The sequence below is a fragment of the Zingiber officinale genome, chromosome 3B, assembly GCF_018446385.1.
Source record: "Zingiber officinale cultivar Zhangliang chromosome 3B, Zo_v1.1, whole genome shotgun sequence".
NCBI classification, from domain to species: Eukaryota; Viridiplantae; Streptophyta; class Magnoliopsida; order Zingiberales; family Zingiberaceae; genus Zingiber; species Zingiber officinale.
Genome location: NC_055991.1, coordinates 75491316 through 75505852, shown reverse-complemented (window position 1 = coordinate 75505852; position 14537 = coordinate 75491316). Strand labels below are relative to the sequence as shown.

The window sequence follows — 14537 nt, the reverse complement described above, 5'->3', positions numbered from 1 at the left end:
ATGATATACTTTTGATCCTTGTGCAAAGGGGAGGTTGCTATTCCATGCTAAAAGATCTTGACCTTGACTATATCTGAGTCGAGGGTGGGGAGTTTTGCATCCTGAAAAGGACAAGGGTAAGAGGATTCGAATTTCACAAAAAATGCTTATTTATTGATAAAGAATGAAAAAAAATAAATCATAATGCTAAAAGGATAATTTAATCAATTTAAGATGAAAAGACTTTAGGTGGTTGGCATTCCACGTGAGATCGAGCTTTTTGCTGCTAGCGTCTTCCAAATAGTATGCCCCAGAAGCATTCTTATAGATCATATATAAGGATCTCCCATTATGGTTTCAATTTGTTAATGTCAAAAACTGACTTAACTTTCTTCCAAACTAGGTCTCCAATTTAAAAAGCACGAGGAATAACATGCTTATTGTACTTAAGGCACATCCACTGCTAATACGCGATGGATCAGGTAGCCACCTTTTCTCGGGTTTTTTTTTATCAGGTTAAGGTCTAGGAGTCGTTGTTCAAAATTGTCCAGTTCATAAGTACTTCGTGGAATGGATTTTTCCCTAATTTCTACTGGGATGATTGCATCCCCTCTACAAACAAGATGAAAATGAATCATTTCCATGCTTTCCCAAAATATTATTCGATAGGCATATAGAATACTCGGCAACTCATCCACCCAACTGCTTTTGATATGGTCTAGCTTGATTTTGAACCCACAAAGTATTTCTTGATTGACTACATCAATTTTCCCATTGCTCTATGGGTAGGCTACTAAGGTGAAGAGCTGCTGGATTCCGAATCTTTTACACCACTTCTTTAATTTACAGCCTTGAAAAGTTTGTAAGGGAAGTCATATCGGTAGATAATATACTTCTATAGAAACTTCTCGACTGTATCATCAATTATTTGGGCCAGGGCTTTAGTATCGACCCATTTAGAAAAGTAGTCGACAACAACCAGGAGAAATTTTTTATGTTGAGGTTTAACTAGAAAGGGACCTATAATATCCATGTTCCATTGGTCAAATGGAGTTGATACAATGGAGGTCTTCAAAAACTCTGTCCGACGATGAGAGAGGTTCTGGTACATTTGACAATGAATGCAGACCATGACGAATTGGGCAATATATGCATGCATTATCGACCAAAGATACTTAGCCAGCAATGCCTTTCGAGTAAGTATCCTCCCTCCATTATGATTTCCACAAATACCTCCATGAATTTTCATCATAACATAATCAAAATCATTAAGACCAAGACACTTGAGGAGGGGGAGTGAAAAGTATCACTGATACAATATGTTTCTAATTAAAGTGAAATGGAAAGCTCTTCTTTTGAGCAGTCGACCTTGTTCCAGATTGGGAGGTAGAATTCCTTACTTGAGATAAACAATAATGGGTGCACTCCAACCGTTATACTCATTCCGATTAAGGTTTGGTCGATTTATGAAACCAGTAGAGTCTAAGACACGTAGTCATCCATTCTCCTACCTGTCAGTGTGTTTACTAGTTTGGCCAGCTCGTCTGTCTTTTGATTATACACTCAAGAAAATTTTTGTAAAGTCAAAGTAACCTCTTAGAAAATACCTTTTAACATTTAAAAATGTCTTTGTAGCGCTACAATCGATCATTTCTAATCTCAAAACTTTCTTCTAGTTCTATTGGTGCAATTGACCTTTAGGATTTCGATATTTGACAATGCACCTAAGTCTAGTTAGTTTGACCAAGGGTTAATCCAAACATGACTTAATATTTGGAAGAGAGTAGTAGTCTAGTCAGGACTAGATGACTAGCAAGTGATAAGTTCTAACTAGAGGTTAAGCAAGTGGAAGTCCTGGTGAGTGAAGCTGGGCCCTAGTGAGTGAAGCTAGGTGGTCGAAGTCTTGGTGAGTGAAGCTGGACCCTAGTGATTGAAGCTAGGTGGTAGAAGTCCTGGTGAGTGAAGTCGGACCTTAGTGAGTGAAGCTAGGTTGTGGAAGTTCTAGTGAGTGAAGCCGAACCCTAGTGAGTGAAGTTATGTGGAGGAAGTCCTGGTGAGTGAAGTCGGGTCCTAGTGAGTGAAGCTAGGCAACCCTAGGGAGGTAACTCTAGGTAATGTGTGACCGATTAATTTTCGGTCGACCGCGCGCGGTCGAACGGACCAGCGAATCTTGAAATATGTTGACACTATTTTACTTTACTATTTTATCTATTGTACTAACCCAGTGTGTAGGAGTTGACAGTCTGAGGGAGTTCAGCTAGGTCAACGGGTCGACCGGATAGCTGGCATGAAGTCCAGACAGGTCAACGGGCTGACCGGATGTCTAGCAAACTGGTAAGTTAAGGTAAGTCACTAGAGTAGAGTGACCAAGTGAGGACGCGTTCCGGTTGAAGGGACGGTAGACGTTGGTCCAGTTTAGTCCATTTAGGATCCCTAAGCTGAGACCTTGATTAATTCCTGGTCTTGGGAGGACATGAATGAAATACTATCCTTTATTATCATTTATTATTTGTCCTAATACCTGTTTTGTAGGCTATTTGGACTAATGTCGTTTTGTAGGATAAAAGGAGCTAATTTGCCTTCGGATGAACAGTGTCAAAGGCGCCTTCAAGCAGTGAAGGCGCTTTCGTATTGTTCATAGAAGGCACCCTCCATGGCTATGGAAGGCGCCTTCCGTAGGATAAATTTTGGTCGAAGTTGCGGATAAGTGCCGGGCTGTTTGGGATCGATTTTGTCTCATTGGAGGCACCTTCCATGGCTATTCTAGAAGGCATTGAAGAACGCCACTTATACGAGTTACTGTGCGTTTATTTGAAGTTCCGATTGCTCTGGACTCCTGCTACGACTTTGCTGTAAAGCTGCTACGCCCGACGATTGTTCCGAGGACTTCCGATCGCGGCTAGCAGACCGATATCGACACGAGCTCTCCCACTTTAATCTTTAAGTGTCGGTAATTTTCTTTTGTAATTAATAATTGTAAAAGGATAAGTGCAATACGTTGCACTTATTCAACTTTCTTTGTACTCAATTTCCTCTTCCGAAGGTATCAGAAGAGACCTTTAGTGGATTACCCGTCGATAGAACCATGGGACATGAGTCTTGGAGTAGGAGTCACTGAAGCCTTCGAACCAAGTAAACCGCTCTTGTCTTCTTGTGTTCTTGTTCTTTTTAGCTTTCTACTGCAGTTATACTTTGATTTTAAAACTGAAAAGATGAGTTTTTAAAAATCACGTGATTCACCCCCCCTTTCACGTGCGATTGATCCAATGGTTACTGAGCAACTAACTAGGAATCTGAATAGATGATCACTCGGGAAGCCCCGACTTATTTCACTGCTTTAAGTCCTATGAGTAAGGCTTCATACTCAATTTCATTATTGGATGCCTGGAAGTCGAGTCAAATAGAGAGTTGAAGCATATTTTCTTGATGAGAGATTAATAATATCACGACCTCACTACCTTGCTGGGTCGAAGAGTCATCAACGTAAATCTTCCAAGTCTCTTCTACTTCCTAATCAAAAACTTCTATTACGAAATCCATTAGGCCTTGAACTTTAATGATTGTTCAAGACTAATATTGGATATCGTATTCGCTCAGCTTGGTGGTACACTTGATCGGCCTCTAAGAGGATTTAAGATTCATTAGCATTTTGCCCAAAGTACAATTGGTAAGGACTATGATCGGGTGAGCGAGAAAATATAGCCTTAGTTGGCGAGCAACGAGGGCTAATTTGAGAGTCAATTTCTCTAGATTAGTGTATTTTCTTTCAGTATCCTTCAGCAAGTAGCCTAGAAAATAGATAGGGTGTTATATAATGTCCTCCCGTCGAAGCAGGATTGTGGTGACTGCTCCTTCAAATACTGATAGGTATACCCATAGTATTTCTCCCACTACTAATTTAGAGAGTAAAGGTAGTCAGTGTAAGTATCTCGGGTTGATTTTGATGTGACTAACTAACTTAAGTTGGATCTTGTCTATTTAGGATGTCTTGTATTTAAGTGTGCAAGAACTTAGGAACACAAGAAGTCGAGCGGAAGATATAGAAAACGAGAAGGATGACATGATAAGCGAGTTGACGGGCTCAATGCATCCGAGGGATGAAAAGTTACGGAAGAGTATACTGGTGGAGCGAGAAGGGCATGCACGATGATTTATAGGAACCAGAAGCCAGATGGAACTTACTCAAGGAGAAGATCAGAGTTGGGTTCGAGTGAGCTCAACTTCGGACGATCGGAAGCATCACCCATAGGAGCAAAAGTCTTCACTCGGAGGTTGACCTTGAGAGTGAAGAGTTATGCCTTGAAAACCCAAGGTGTTATGATGGAATGGGGGTGCCTCGGGTGGGTGGGACCACCTCTGCCACAGAAAGGCTTAGAGGCACCTCCATGGATTGGAGGCGCCTCAGTTGAAAAGGCGGGGAGGCACCTTAGGTGGAACAGAGGCACCTTCGCGTAAATCTCAGCCACAGTAATGGCTACTCACAGGAGACACCTCAAATGGAACAAAGGTGCCTCCATGCGTCCCGACCTATCGGATGGATCAATTTTGATCGGATAAGTTTTACTGATCTAGAGGCGCCTTAAGCTCAATTGAGCACCTGAAGTGTCACGTCAGCTAACAGTAAAAAGTGTTTTGAGCACTTTAAAAAGAGGGGATATCCTCTAGCTTAAATACAACTCTTGTATTCACTTCCTAGTCTTTTTTAAGTTTTGAATTTGTGTAAAGGTTACTCTGCCTTCAATGAATGAGTACTTTTAGTGAGCTTTTTAACCGCCTTGGATTAACAGCCATCTAGGTTGCAACCAAATAATTCTTGTGCCTCTTTGAATTGTATGAGTTGTTATTTTTATCTGATTAATTAATTGTGTATCCTTGCCTAAGTTCAATAGCAAGAGATTTTCTTTAACTCTGATTTTAGGGCAATTTACTCTCCTCTTATCGACCGCAATGGGTCCAACAGGAGGGATAAATACTCCTTCAACTCAAGAAAAGCTTTATCGCACTTCATGTCCCACTCAAACTTAAAAGTTTCCTCAATACCTTTAAAAAGGATAAACTTTAATTGATTGAGCAGAAGATGAATGGGGAGGGGCATGTTCTAGAGCGTCTGCATTTCTTGGGGTTCAACACAATTCCCCGCTTGGTCACTCAAAAATCTTCCCACTTTTGATCCTGAATAAGCACTTATTGGGGGTTAAATTTAAGCTCGTATTGCCTGAGCGTACGACATGTTTCCTTAATATCTGAGATCAAAGTTCCAAATCGGATATACTTGATTAAAATATTATCAACATATATCTTGATGTTTCTTTTGATTTGATACTTAAAGACCCGATCCATGAGTCGTTGATAAGCTACCCATGTATTCTTTAAGCCGAATGGTATAATAGTATAACAAAAGGTCCCTTTAGGAGTGATGAAATTGACTTTTTCTTGATTTTTAGAAGTCAAGAGAATCTGATATAGCCTTGATAACCATCTAGCATGCATATGAGCTCATAGTCGGAAGTAAAATCTACCAGTTGATCGATACAACATAGAAGGAAGTAATCTTTTGGGTAAATTTTGTTGAGGTCACAAAAGTTAATATAGACTCTCCATTTTTCCTTGGCTTGGACACTAGTATCACATTGGCCAACAAAGTTAGGAATTGAACATGCTGTATATGTCCGACTTCCATTAACTTGTAATCACTTGCTCCTGCTCTGGTGAGACATTTCACTTCTTTTGTCGAACGAGCCGAACCTCTGGTAGCATATTGAATCGGTAAACCATTATAGTTGGGAAATGCTTGTAAAGTCCTTTAATGACTTAGAGAAGATATTACGATTGCGTGAGAGTCATGCAATTAATTCTTATTTGAGCTCTAAAGGGTGGTTGGTAGCTATTCAAGTGACCCTGCTTGGATGACCGGGATGAACTTGCACACTTTCATAATTCTCCTTCGGTCAGGATGTCCTCTAGGACAACTTGGACATCAGTATCTTGAATTCAATAGTCTTTGCATGAGTCGGTCTTGATATTATATCAACATAACATTCCCTCGCCACCAATAGGTTACCTTTTACCTCCTTGACTTGACTTTCCACCGGAAACTTGATTTTTTGATGAAAAGTGGAGACTACTATATGGAAGGTACTCAGTGTCAACCTCCTAAGTATAACATTGTAGACGGAGATGATGTTTACAATAATAAAGGATGCTTGTCGAGTCTGCATTAGTAGTTACTCCCCCAAGGAAAGGGAGAGGTCAATTTGGTCGTCGATTATACTTTGTGCTCTGTGAAACTGTACAGGGATACATATATAATGAAATTCCTCCCCGTCCAGCTGCATCTAATTGAAAGCTATTTTGAAAATAATGTTGACAGAATTGTCAGTATCGATAAACACTCTTATTATCCGATAATTGGAGATGAAAGCCTCGATCACTAAAGCATCATCATGGAAGCCTTAATTCATGCCAAATCTTCGGGTATGAAGTTTATGGAAGAACCTTTTCCTCTTTCCCAATTGGTGTTGACGATGTAACTCTTTAGACTTCTACCGTGAGCCTTTCGGGCTCAAGTGAAGTCCCTATCTGTGAGACTACCTGAGATCATGTTCACGAGCATTGATCTTATTCTTTCTTGTATTTTTTTCCTTTCTCTTCTACCTCTTAACGAGACTAGGAGGAACCTTGGGGTTAGTTTGAGGGAGAATGAGATCGTTGACTTAAGGGTTGATGGGTATCAGTATTGCGATGGCGATAACGCATATAAGGTTTATGAGATTTTCTTTTGTTGTGCTAACTCCGATTGATTTTTTGCTCATTAGCTACTCGTTTCAATGCCCTCACATATTACTGACAATCCCGAGTGAAGTGAGTGCTTGATTAATGATAGGCATAATATTGAGTCACCTCGAAAGACCCTCAATCATATTCGAGTGCCAGAGTCGAAGCTACTTCCATTGCCTGTACCACCTTTTCTTCCCTTTGATTTGTGAACTCCCAATATCGCAAGGGCGAAGGAGGGGCTCTATGATCTGGATGAGTGGAAACGAGAGCTGAAGTCGGTGTTTCCTTTCTCTTTACGGGTTGAGCTTCCTCGACTTGAACATACTTAAGTGTCTGGGCTTATAACCCATCAAAGTCGGTCGAGCTTCTTCACCAATGATATGAAGAAATCTCCATTGATTAAATCTTGCTGGAAAGCACTGACCTGCACTTCGAGAGAAACTAGAGGAGACCCATGACCATCCAATTAAGTCATTGTAAATACTCTTTCAAGGGTTCTTTAGGCTTTTGCTTGAGAGCAAACAAATCATGTGGTTTTTTTTATGTCTTTGACGGACAGTAAAGTGTTACATGAATATTGTCTTAAACTCCTCAAAAGTTCAAATAAAAGAGACAGGAAGACGAGTGAACCACTTATTGACAGGATGCTCGCAGTACATCCTTGGAGAACTCACCTATGTAAGTGTAACTGTGTGGTCGCAGTGTGGAGGAGGTCTAGGCAACTCTCCTTAGCACTTATGAAACAAGATTCGGTGGCATGGCTGTAATGCACCAACCCAGAAGGACTCAACCGTCGCCCGTGATGAGTTGTTACCAATTGACTTCACATATAAAAAGGTTTAAGTTCAAGACCTAGTTCACTTCAAACCTATGTGAATAAGATTGGTGTACTTAGGTGAAAATTCAAACCGGAAGGTATTTTCACTAAAAGCTCATTGCAACCTAGCCTCAGGACATTTTTTTTTTGTTTTTAACCGAAATGATTTGAATTTGTGGGGGATTGTTGAATTTTGTTTTAAAATTCAAAGCATTTTTTGGTAGTGTTTTTAGTCCCACATTGCTAATTGGAAAAGCTTGGGAGGGCTTATATAGGAAGCCCTTTCATCCTTGCTTAGCAATGATAAGAGGACCTACACGCATGCGCGGGCCAAGTCCAAATCGAGTGGATTTGGGGGGTTCGAGCCAGAAATCCATAAACCGGGCATCACGTACGTGATTATCGCGCGCAGGGGGGAGTGCAAATCCCCAGCCCGTGGGCCTTGCGCTCACGGGCGGCCCAGTTTGTTTTTGCTGGTTTGGTTCAGTCTGAACCAAACCAGTTTGGTTTCCGATTCCGGTTTGGTCTGAACCAAACCGGTTCGGTTTTTGTTTCGTGCGTGAGGGGAAGGGACGCGGACGCGACACTGAGACGCGTTTCCTCGCTAGCGAAGCAGTGCTTCGTACCTTCTCAGAGTGAATAAAAGGGGAGCAGCGACTCCTCTATTCTTCACTCAAGCCTCGAGCTCTCTCCTTCTTTCTCCCTTCTCTGTGCGATACATTCTGCACAGTTTTTCTGCCTTTCTTCTCGTCGAGTTTTTCTTGTCCTGAGGCTTAGTCTTTCGGCGATCTGAGGTTGGGTCCGAGTGTCGCGTCCGTTTTGGAGTGTACCTACGGACGAGACGAGCGGTTGTCGGATCTTGGGGGAGATTTTGCCGGGGATCCTTTGCACCGAGAGGCGGCAATAAATTCTCTAAGGACAGTCGGCGTGCCGACGCTTCAACCGGATAACTATATTCTAAACCCGACTCCTTTATTTATCTGTCTATTGCATGCTATTTTTTGTGCAAATATAATACTACTTTTATTGCTTTATTTACAACACTTGATTGGGAGGGGGTTTCTCCCATAGATTCTACGGAAGATTTCTTTATGATTGACATACCAATCAGTGCAGGGAATGCGTTCTGGGATGTTTCCACTGGCTAGGACATCTTCTGGTGAGGCACTAGCATCATTTCAACTGACCGAGGTGGTGACTCAGTTGGTAGATTGGTTTCTGGTGAAAAGGAAAGTTGGGGCTGCCCTTGCAATATTATTTGCATCGTTACTACTACTAATTTATCAAAATCCTCTGTTATCACGATGATGACGTTGGGTCTTTCGGTGTCATCCATCTAAATATCCCAGTTCAGATCTTAGCTCAGTTTTCTCATAGACGACGCTAATTTGATCTGGCATGGGAACGCCATCGAACGAACCACCGGCGTGGACGCTGACTTACTGCTAATCACCTATCGACAACAAGGATCAATAAGTAGATCCGCTGGAGCCTAGACAAAAGAAGACCAAGGAGCGTGAGGGTTAGAATGACGACCAAGGGGTTCCCCGGTGCACCCACTCTGACGCTCTAGTAAGTTTTCGACGGTAGTGGAGGAGGAAGAATAAAGAAGAGTAGTTCTAAGGTTTTGGATGTGTTTTTACATGTACCTCATCCAATAGGGGTATACTTCCTTTTATAGAGGATGGTTGATTCCTATGTTTCCCGTGTGTTCTAAAATCCGCGCGATTTGTTATTCACTTACTGAAATAGTTTGAAATCTCAAGATCCACGCGATTGTTATCCTCTTCTTGAAATAGTAAAAAATCTCTATATTTGCATGAACATTATTCTTTTCTTGAAATAGTCTGAAATATCTATATCTATGTGAGCATTATTTTTTCTTGAAATAGTCCGAAATCCCAATTTGAGGCTCCAAAGGGAAGTGCGCCAAAGAGATGGGGGCACTACGGAGTTGAGGGCGCCAAGGAGTCAAAGATGTCAAGGAGTCGGGGTCGACTCGATTTTCCTTTGATTTGAGCCGTTACCTCTGCAGGATTACTAACCTCCCTTATCTACGTAGCGTTCTCTGATTACCCCCAGGATCAAGTATAGATTTTTTTAACTAAGTTGAATAGATTTATTTTGACACATTCTAACAGCTAGCTACATCTAAGGATGAATCCATATAATGACCTCCTTTATGCTCTAGCTCAACTCTTCTTAAGATATTCACTTCTTTAATAGTACAATTAAAGAAGTACAATCAGCTCCCAGGGTATAATGTAGATGGTCGGCGGATGATATCTTTAGCGTAATGACCCAGGGTCAATTCTCGAGAATTGACGACTTGGGTTTATCCCACCATGCGCCTAACGCCTGTGCACCTATATTTACCTCCCTTCATATCCGTAAAATTGATACTAGGAGGACCCTTAATATAACGGATCTATATTTTTATTAAAGAAGTACAATCATCTATGTATATTTTTTTATTTAATCCATAAAATTCTTTCCTTTCATATCCAAAGGCTAGTTCATCATGGCTACATTCTAGCTGCTATAACAACCTTAGATAAATATGACTAGATGTTATTTTAAAAAAAACATCTTTTTTATTATTCTAATAATTAGGAGAGTCTTATTAATTTAATTTTTCTCATTTAGAAATATTAAAGATATTTTTGATAATTAAAAAAAAAATCTAGAAGGCGGGTGAAATAAAAGAGAGGAAGAGATAGCGTTAGAGCTTTACTTCAGAAGGGTTGTTCCAAGTGGATATTGGAGTTAGCTCATAGTACGTCGGAGATAGATTTTTTATATAAAAATACTTAACCTATAGATTTTTTTAACTAAGTTGCATCGATTTATTTTTACACATTCTAATAGCTATCTATGTTACGAATCCATATAATGATTGTTTTGGGCTCTAGCTCAACTCTGCTAAGATACATAATTGTACTTCTTTAATAGTACAATTAAAAAAAATATAATCATCTATGTAATTTTTTTTATTTAGCCCACTAAAATTTATCTCTTTCACACCCAAAAGTCTAGTCCATCTGTTAATTTCTGGATGCATCATGACTACATTATGACTACATTGTAGTTGCTATAATAATACCGGAGAACTATGATGAGATGCTATTTTCAAAAGAAAATCTTTTGATGATTCTAATAATTAGGAGAGCTCTATTGATTATTGTCCATTTAGAAATATTAAAGATAAATTTTGATAATAATAATTAAAAAAAAAAACTCAAGAGAATGAAATAAAGGAGAGAAAGAGGTAGCAGTAGAGCTTTGCTTACCGCATCATCATCAGAAGGATTGTTCCAAGTGGAGATGGAAGTAAGCTCATGCTGTTTAGCTTCCTTAAACACATATTTATGGCTCTCATCTGCTGCAACTTTTCCAATGAATCTGCCATGATCAATTCATCAAAATTTATATATTAATGTACACAAAATTACAGAAAAATAAATAAATAATAAAATTTTAGTTTGTTTGAATTAATTAAATAATTTTACCCTTCTCCATAGTTGTAGATTTCATGGGACATCTTGAAGAAGAGTTCAGGTTGCAGGCCTTTAACTTGGCAGTACTCTTCATAAGCTGAAGAAGAACTGGAGCTGGAAGAAGCAGCAAAATTGCAGAAGCCATCTTCCCATGCAAGAATCCTACTCATTTGAATTTATTGTCAAAGAAGCAAAAAAATTATCAATAATTCTTTTTTTTTTTCACTGATATAATAAAGCCTGTTTTTTTTTAAAAAAATATATATATTGAAGGAAAATGAAAACAGAAAATTTAAACTGAAATATTATTTCAAATTTACGCATGAGCAAGTTTTTTTTTGTGTATATATATACTAATTTTAAATTTAGTTTATTCATAGTAGTATATTTTATAAACTTAATAATTTATTTCCTACATCTTTAAATAATATTTTTTTTTTTCTATATTTACCTTTCGGGGGACTGATGATTAAGTTGAGAAAAAGATGATTATTTTTAAAGAAATTAAGAGGGATTTTTATTTATTTTATGAATAAATAAATGAGAGAAAAAATTAATCATCTTTAAAAACTTAAAGAATTGTATTTCCATCGATATGGATAGTTTATTTTACTTTGCAAAGACTATTTTGACAATTTAAACCGTCACATCCAGGACTGCGTTAAGATTCCCTTCCAAAAATTAAAGGAAAAAAAAAAAGGAAAAACACATAACTTGGCTTCCAATGCAAGAATCCTAGTGATATAAATTTAAGTAAAATATTAAAAAAATATCAATAATTCTTCACCCTGATATAATAAAACCTGTTTTTTTTTACAACAAATAAAAAAAGACTTAAAAAAAATGTAAACAGAAAATTTAAACTGAAATATTATTTTAAATTCGAGCAAGCTTTTTTTTTTTCTCTCTCTCTATATATTTCCTCTATATTTTTTTTAACATTGGAAGGTGCTTGAGCTTTCCAAAAAATAAGATTAAAAAATCACTATGAAAAATATTGGAAATTGAAAAGAAAAGAAATTCTAGATGAAATATCCTTTTTAAAGTTTGAGCACGAGCAGGCTTATGTATTATATGCATACCAATTTCTCCTGTTTCCTCTGTTTCTGTTATAAACGCCACCTTCAAAATCCCACCTGCAAATAAATTGCACAAAAAGTAAGATCGAAACAAAAGATGAAATGAACGCAGTACTGTTTACTTGGGCGGTGGATAGTTTCTTGGCAAGATCCTCCAGAAGACAGCATAAATCCATTGGGTGTTCTTGGTGCTGCACAAGCTTCGGAGGGTGTGTTGGAGGAGATGACTCGCAGCTAAAGGATTCAGTTGTTCCTCCATGAACATTGAACAACCAAATCGAAGCAAGTTCGAAGAAAGAAAGAAAGAAAGAAAGAAAGAAGATTCTGCAAAACCAAAGTCTTGTTTTCGATAGGAGCTGGAGAAGTGAAGTCAAGCAGTGTGCAAGGGAGCTAAAGCCAAATATATATACTCACTCTTTGTGTGGTCTCTTCTGCTACAGAACTGAAACATGAGGCAAACTTTAGGAAAATTTTCATTTACCTTTATTTTCAAAATTCACCAAAACTTCTTGTAGATTTTTAGGCTCCTATTTCTGTACTCCATAACCCGTCTTTTTCCTCTTCCTCGTGCTTTCCCCCTCTCGTCTTCCACCCGATTAGACCAAACCTAATGACTACAAACAACATGACATATCGAATACCTGAAGTAGATGAGGATTCTCATCACATCATTTAATAAATCCCAATTTAGTACATAATTTGATTACTACTAAGTAAACTTAACCAAAGAACAGATTAAAAATATCATTTACTTCTCTAATGATATCTTGTCATATAGTTCGACGGAGGAATTAAACTTATGTAACTAAGTCTAAATAATTGGAACTAACATGACTCAATGACAATGATAATGATAATGATATTGGGATAAGAACAATTATGAAAACTATATAAAGATGATGACAGCGATAATGACTCTAAACTCACTAATCAATTCTAAATAGTTTGAACAATTATGTCACGACAATTATAAAGATGATGAATATTTTATAATTACAAATGGAGACATGGATCAAAGGACCACTATAAAAAAAAAGATTTAGGGACGAAAAATTTTTGTTCCAAATTTGTAACAAATTTAGTGATAAAATAAGAGATCATCGTTAATTAACAATAAATTTAGCAACGAAATAGTTTTATCACAAATTGGCAACAAATTTTATTTCATCGCAAACTTCGTTTCCAATTAGTGACGTAATTTAATATTTATTCATTACAAACTTTGTGATGAAATTCTAGATTCGTTGCAAATTTTCCAACAAAATTGAAATTCGTTGTAAATTTTGCAACAAAAATAATATTTGTTGTAAACTCTATGACGAATTAAGAATTTGTCATAGAATGAGCTATTTATTTTTAAAAAAAAATGTCCAAAATCATATCGACTTAGAGAGTTCAGAATGACATAAAATCAATTCTTATGTATCATTCTAGTTCTTATAATTATATCCATGTCTTTAATCATTAATTTGACCTAATATATTGAAATTAGTAATTTGTGTTCAAAAAATATAATTTGTGTTCAAAAAAATTACTAATCTCAATATATTAGGTCAAATTGATGTTCGAAGACATTAATATAATTAGAAGAACTAGATATATGAACTGGTTTCATATCATTCTGAGCTCTCTAGGTCCATCAACTGACTTCAAATATATTTATTTTTTAAAAAATTGACCATTCTGGATTCGTCGCAGATTTGGCGATGAATATATGGATTTGTCGCCAAATCTCCATATTTTTTTTAAAAAATAAATATGTTAGAAGTCGGTTAATAGACCTAGAGCTTAGAATGACATGAAACCAGTTCCTATGTGTCCATCTAATTCTCATGATTATATTCATGCCTTCAAATATCAATTTGACCTAATATATTGATATCAAGAATTTTTTAAACATAAATTAGATTTTTCAGGTATATTCATATTCAAAAAATCACTGATCTCAATATATTAGGTCAAATTGATGTTTGAATGCATAAATATAATCATGAGAACTAGATGAACACATAAGAACTTGTTTAATATAATTCCGAACTCTCTAGGTCTATCATTCAGCTGTGGAAATATTTATTTATTTTTTAAAATGGCCATTCTGCGACAAATCCATGGATTCGTCACCAAATCTTCATATTTTTTTATAAAAATATGTCCGAAACTGGTTGATTGACCTGGAGAACTTAGAATGACATGAACCCAATTCTTATATGTTCCTCTAGTTCTCGTGATTATATCCATGACTTCAAATATTAATTTGACCTAATATATTAAGATCAATGATTTTTTGAACACAAATTAATTTTTTCGAGTACATTCATGTTCAAATAATCACTTATCTCAATATACTAAGTCAAATTAATATTTGAAGGTATGAATATAATAGGGAGA

The 14537-nt window shown here is 37.3% G+C and overlaps 1 protein-coding gene across 1 annotated transcript in view; it reads right to left on the bottom strand.

Moving 5' to 3' along the window:
* LOC122056566 (protein RICE SALT SENSITIVE 3-like) overlaps positions 1-12764 on the bottom strand; it is a 34156-nt gene extending 21392 nt beyond the window's left edge. The window contains exons 1-4 of the mRNA XM_042618572.1: positions 12272-12764; positions 12153-12206; positions 11083-11232; positions 10864-10975 (exon numbers count right to left, since the gene is read on the bottom strand). Coding sequence (XP_042474506.1) covers positions 10864-10975; positions 11083-11232; positions 12153-12206; positions 12272-12414 — 459 coding nt within the window. The 5' untranslated portion in view covers positions 12415-12764. The remainder of the gene's footprint in view (positions 1-10863; positions 10976-11082; positions 11233-12152; positions 12207-12271) is intronic.
* Between the last annotated feature and the right edge of the window lie 1773 nt (positions 12765-14537).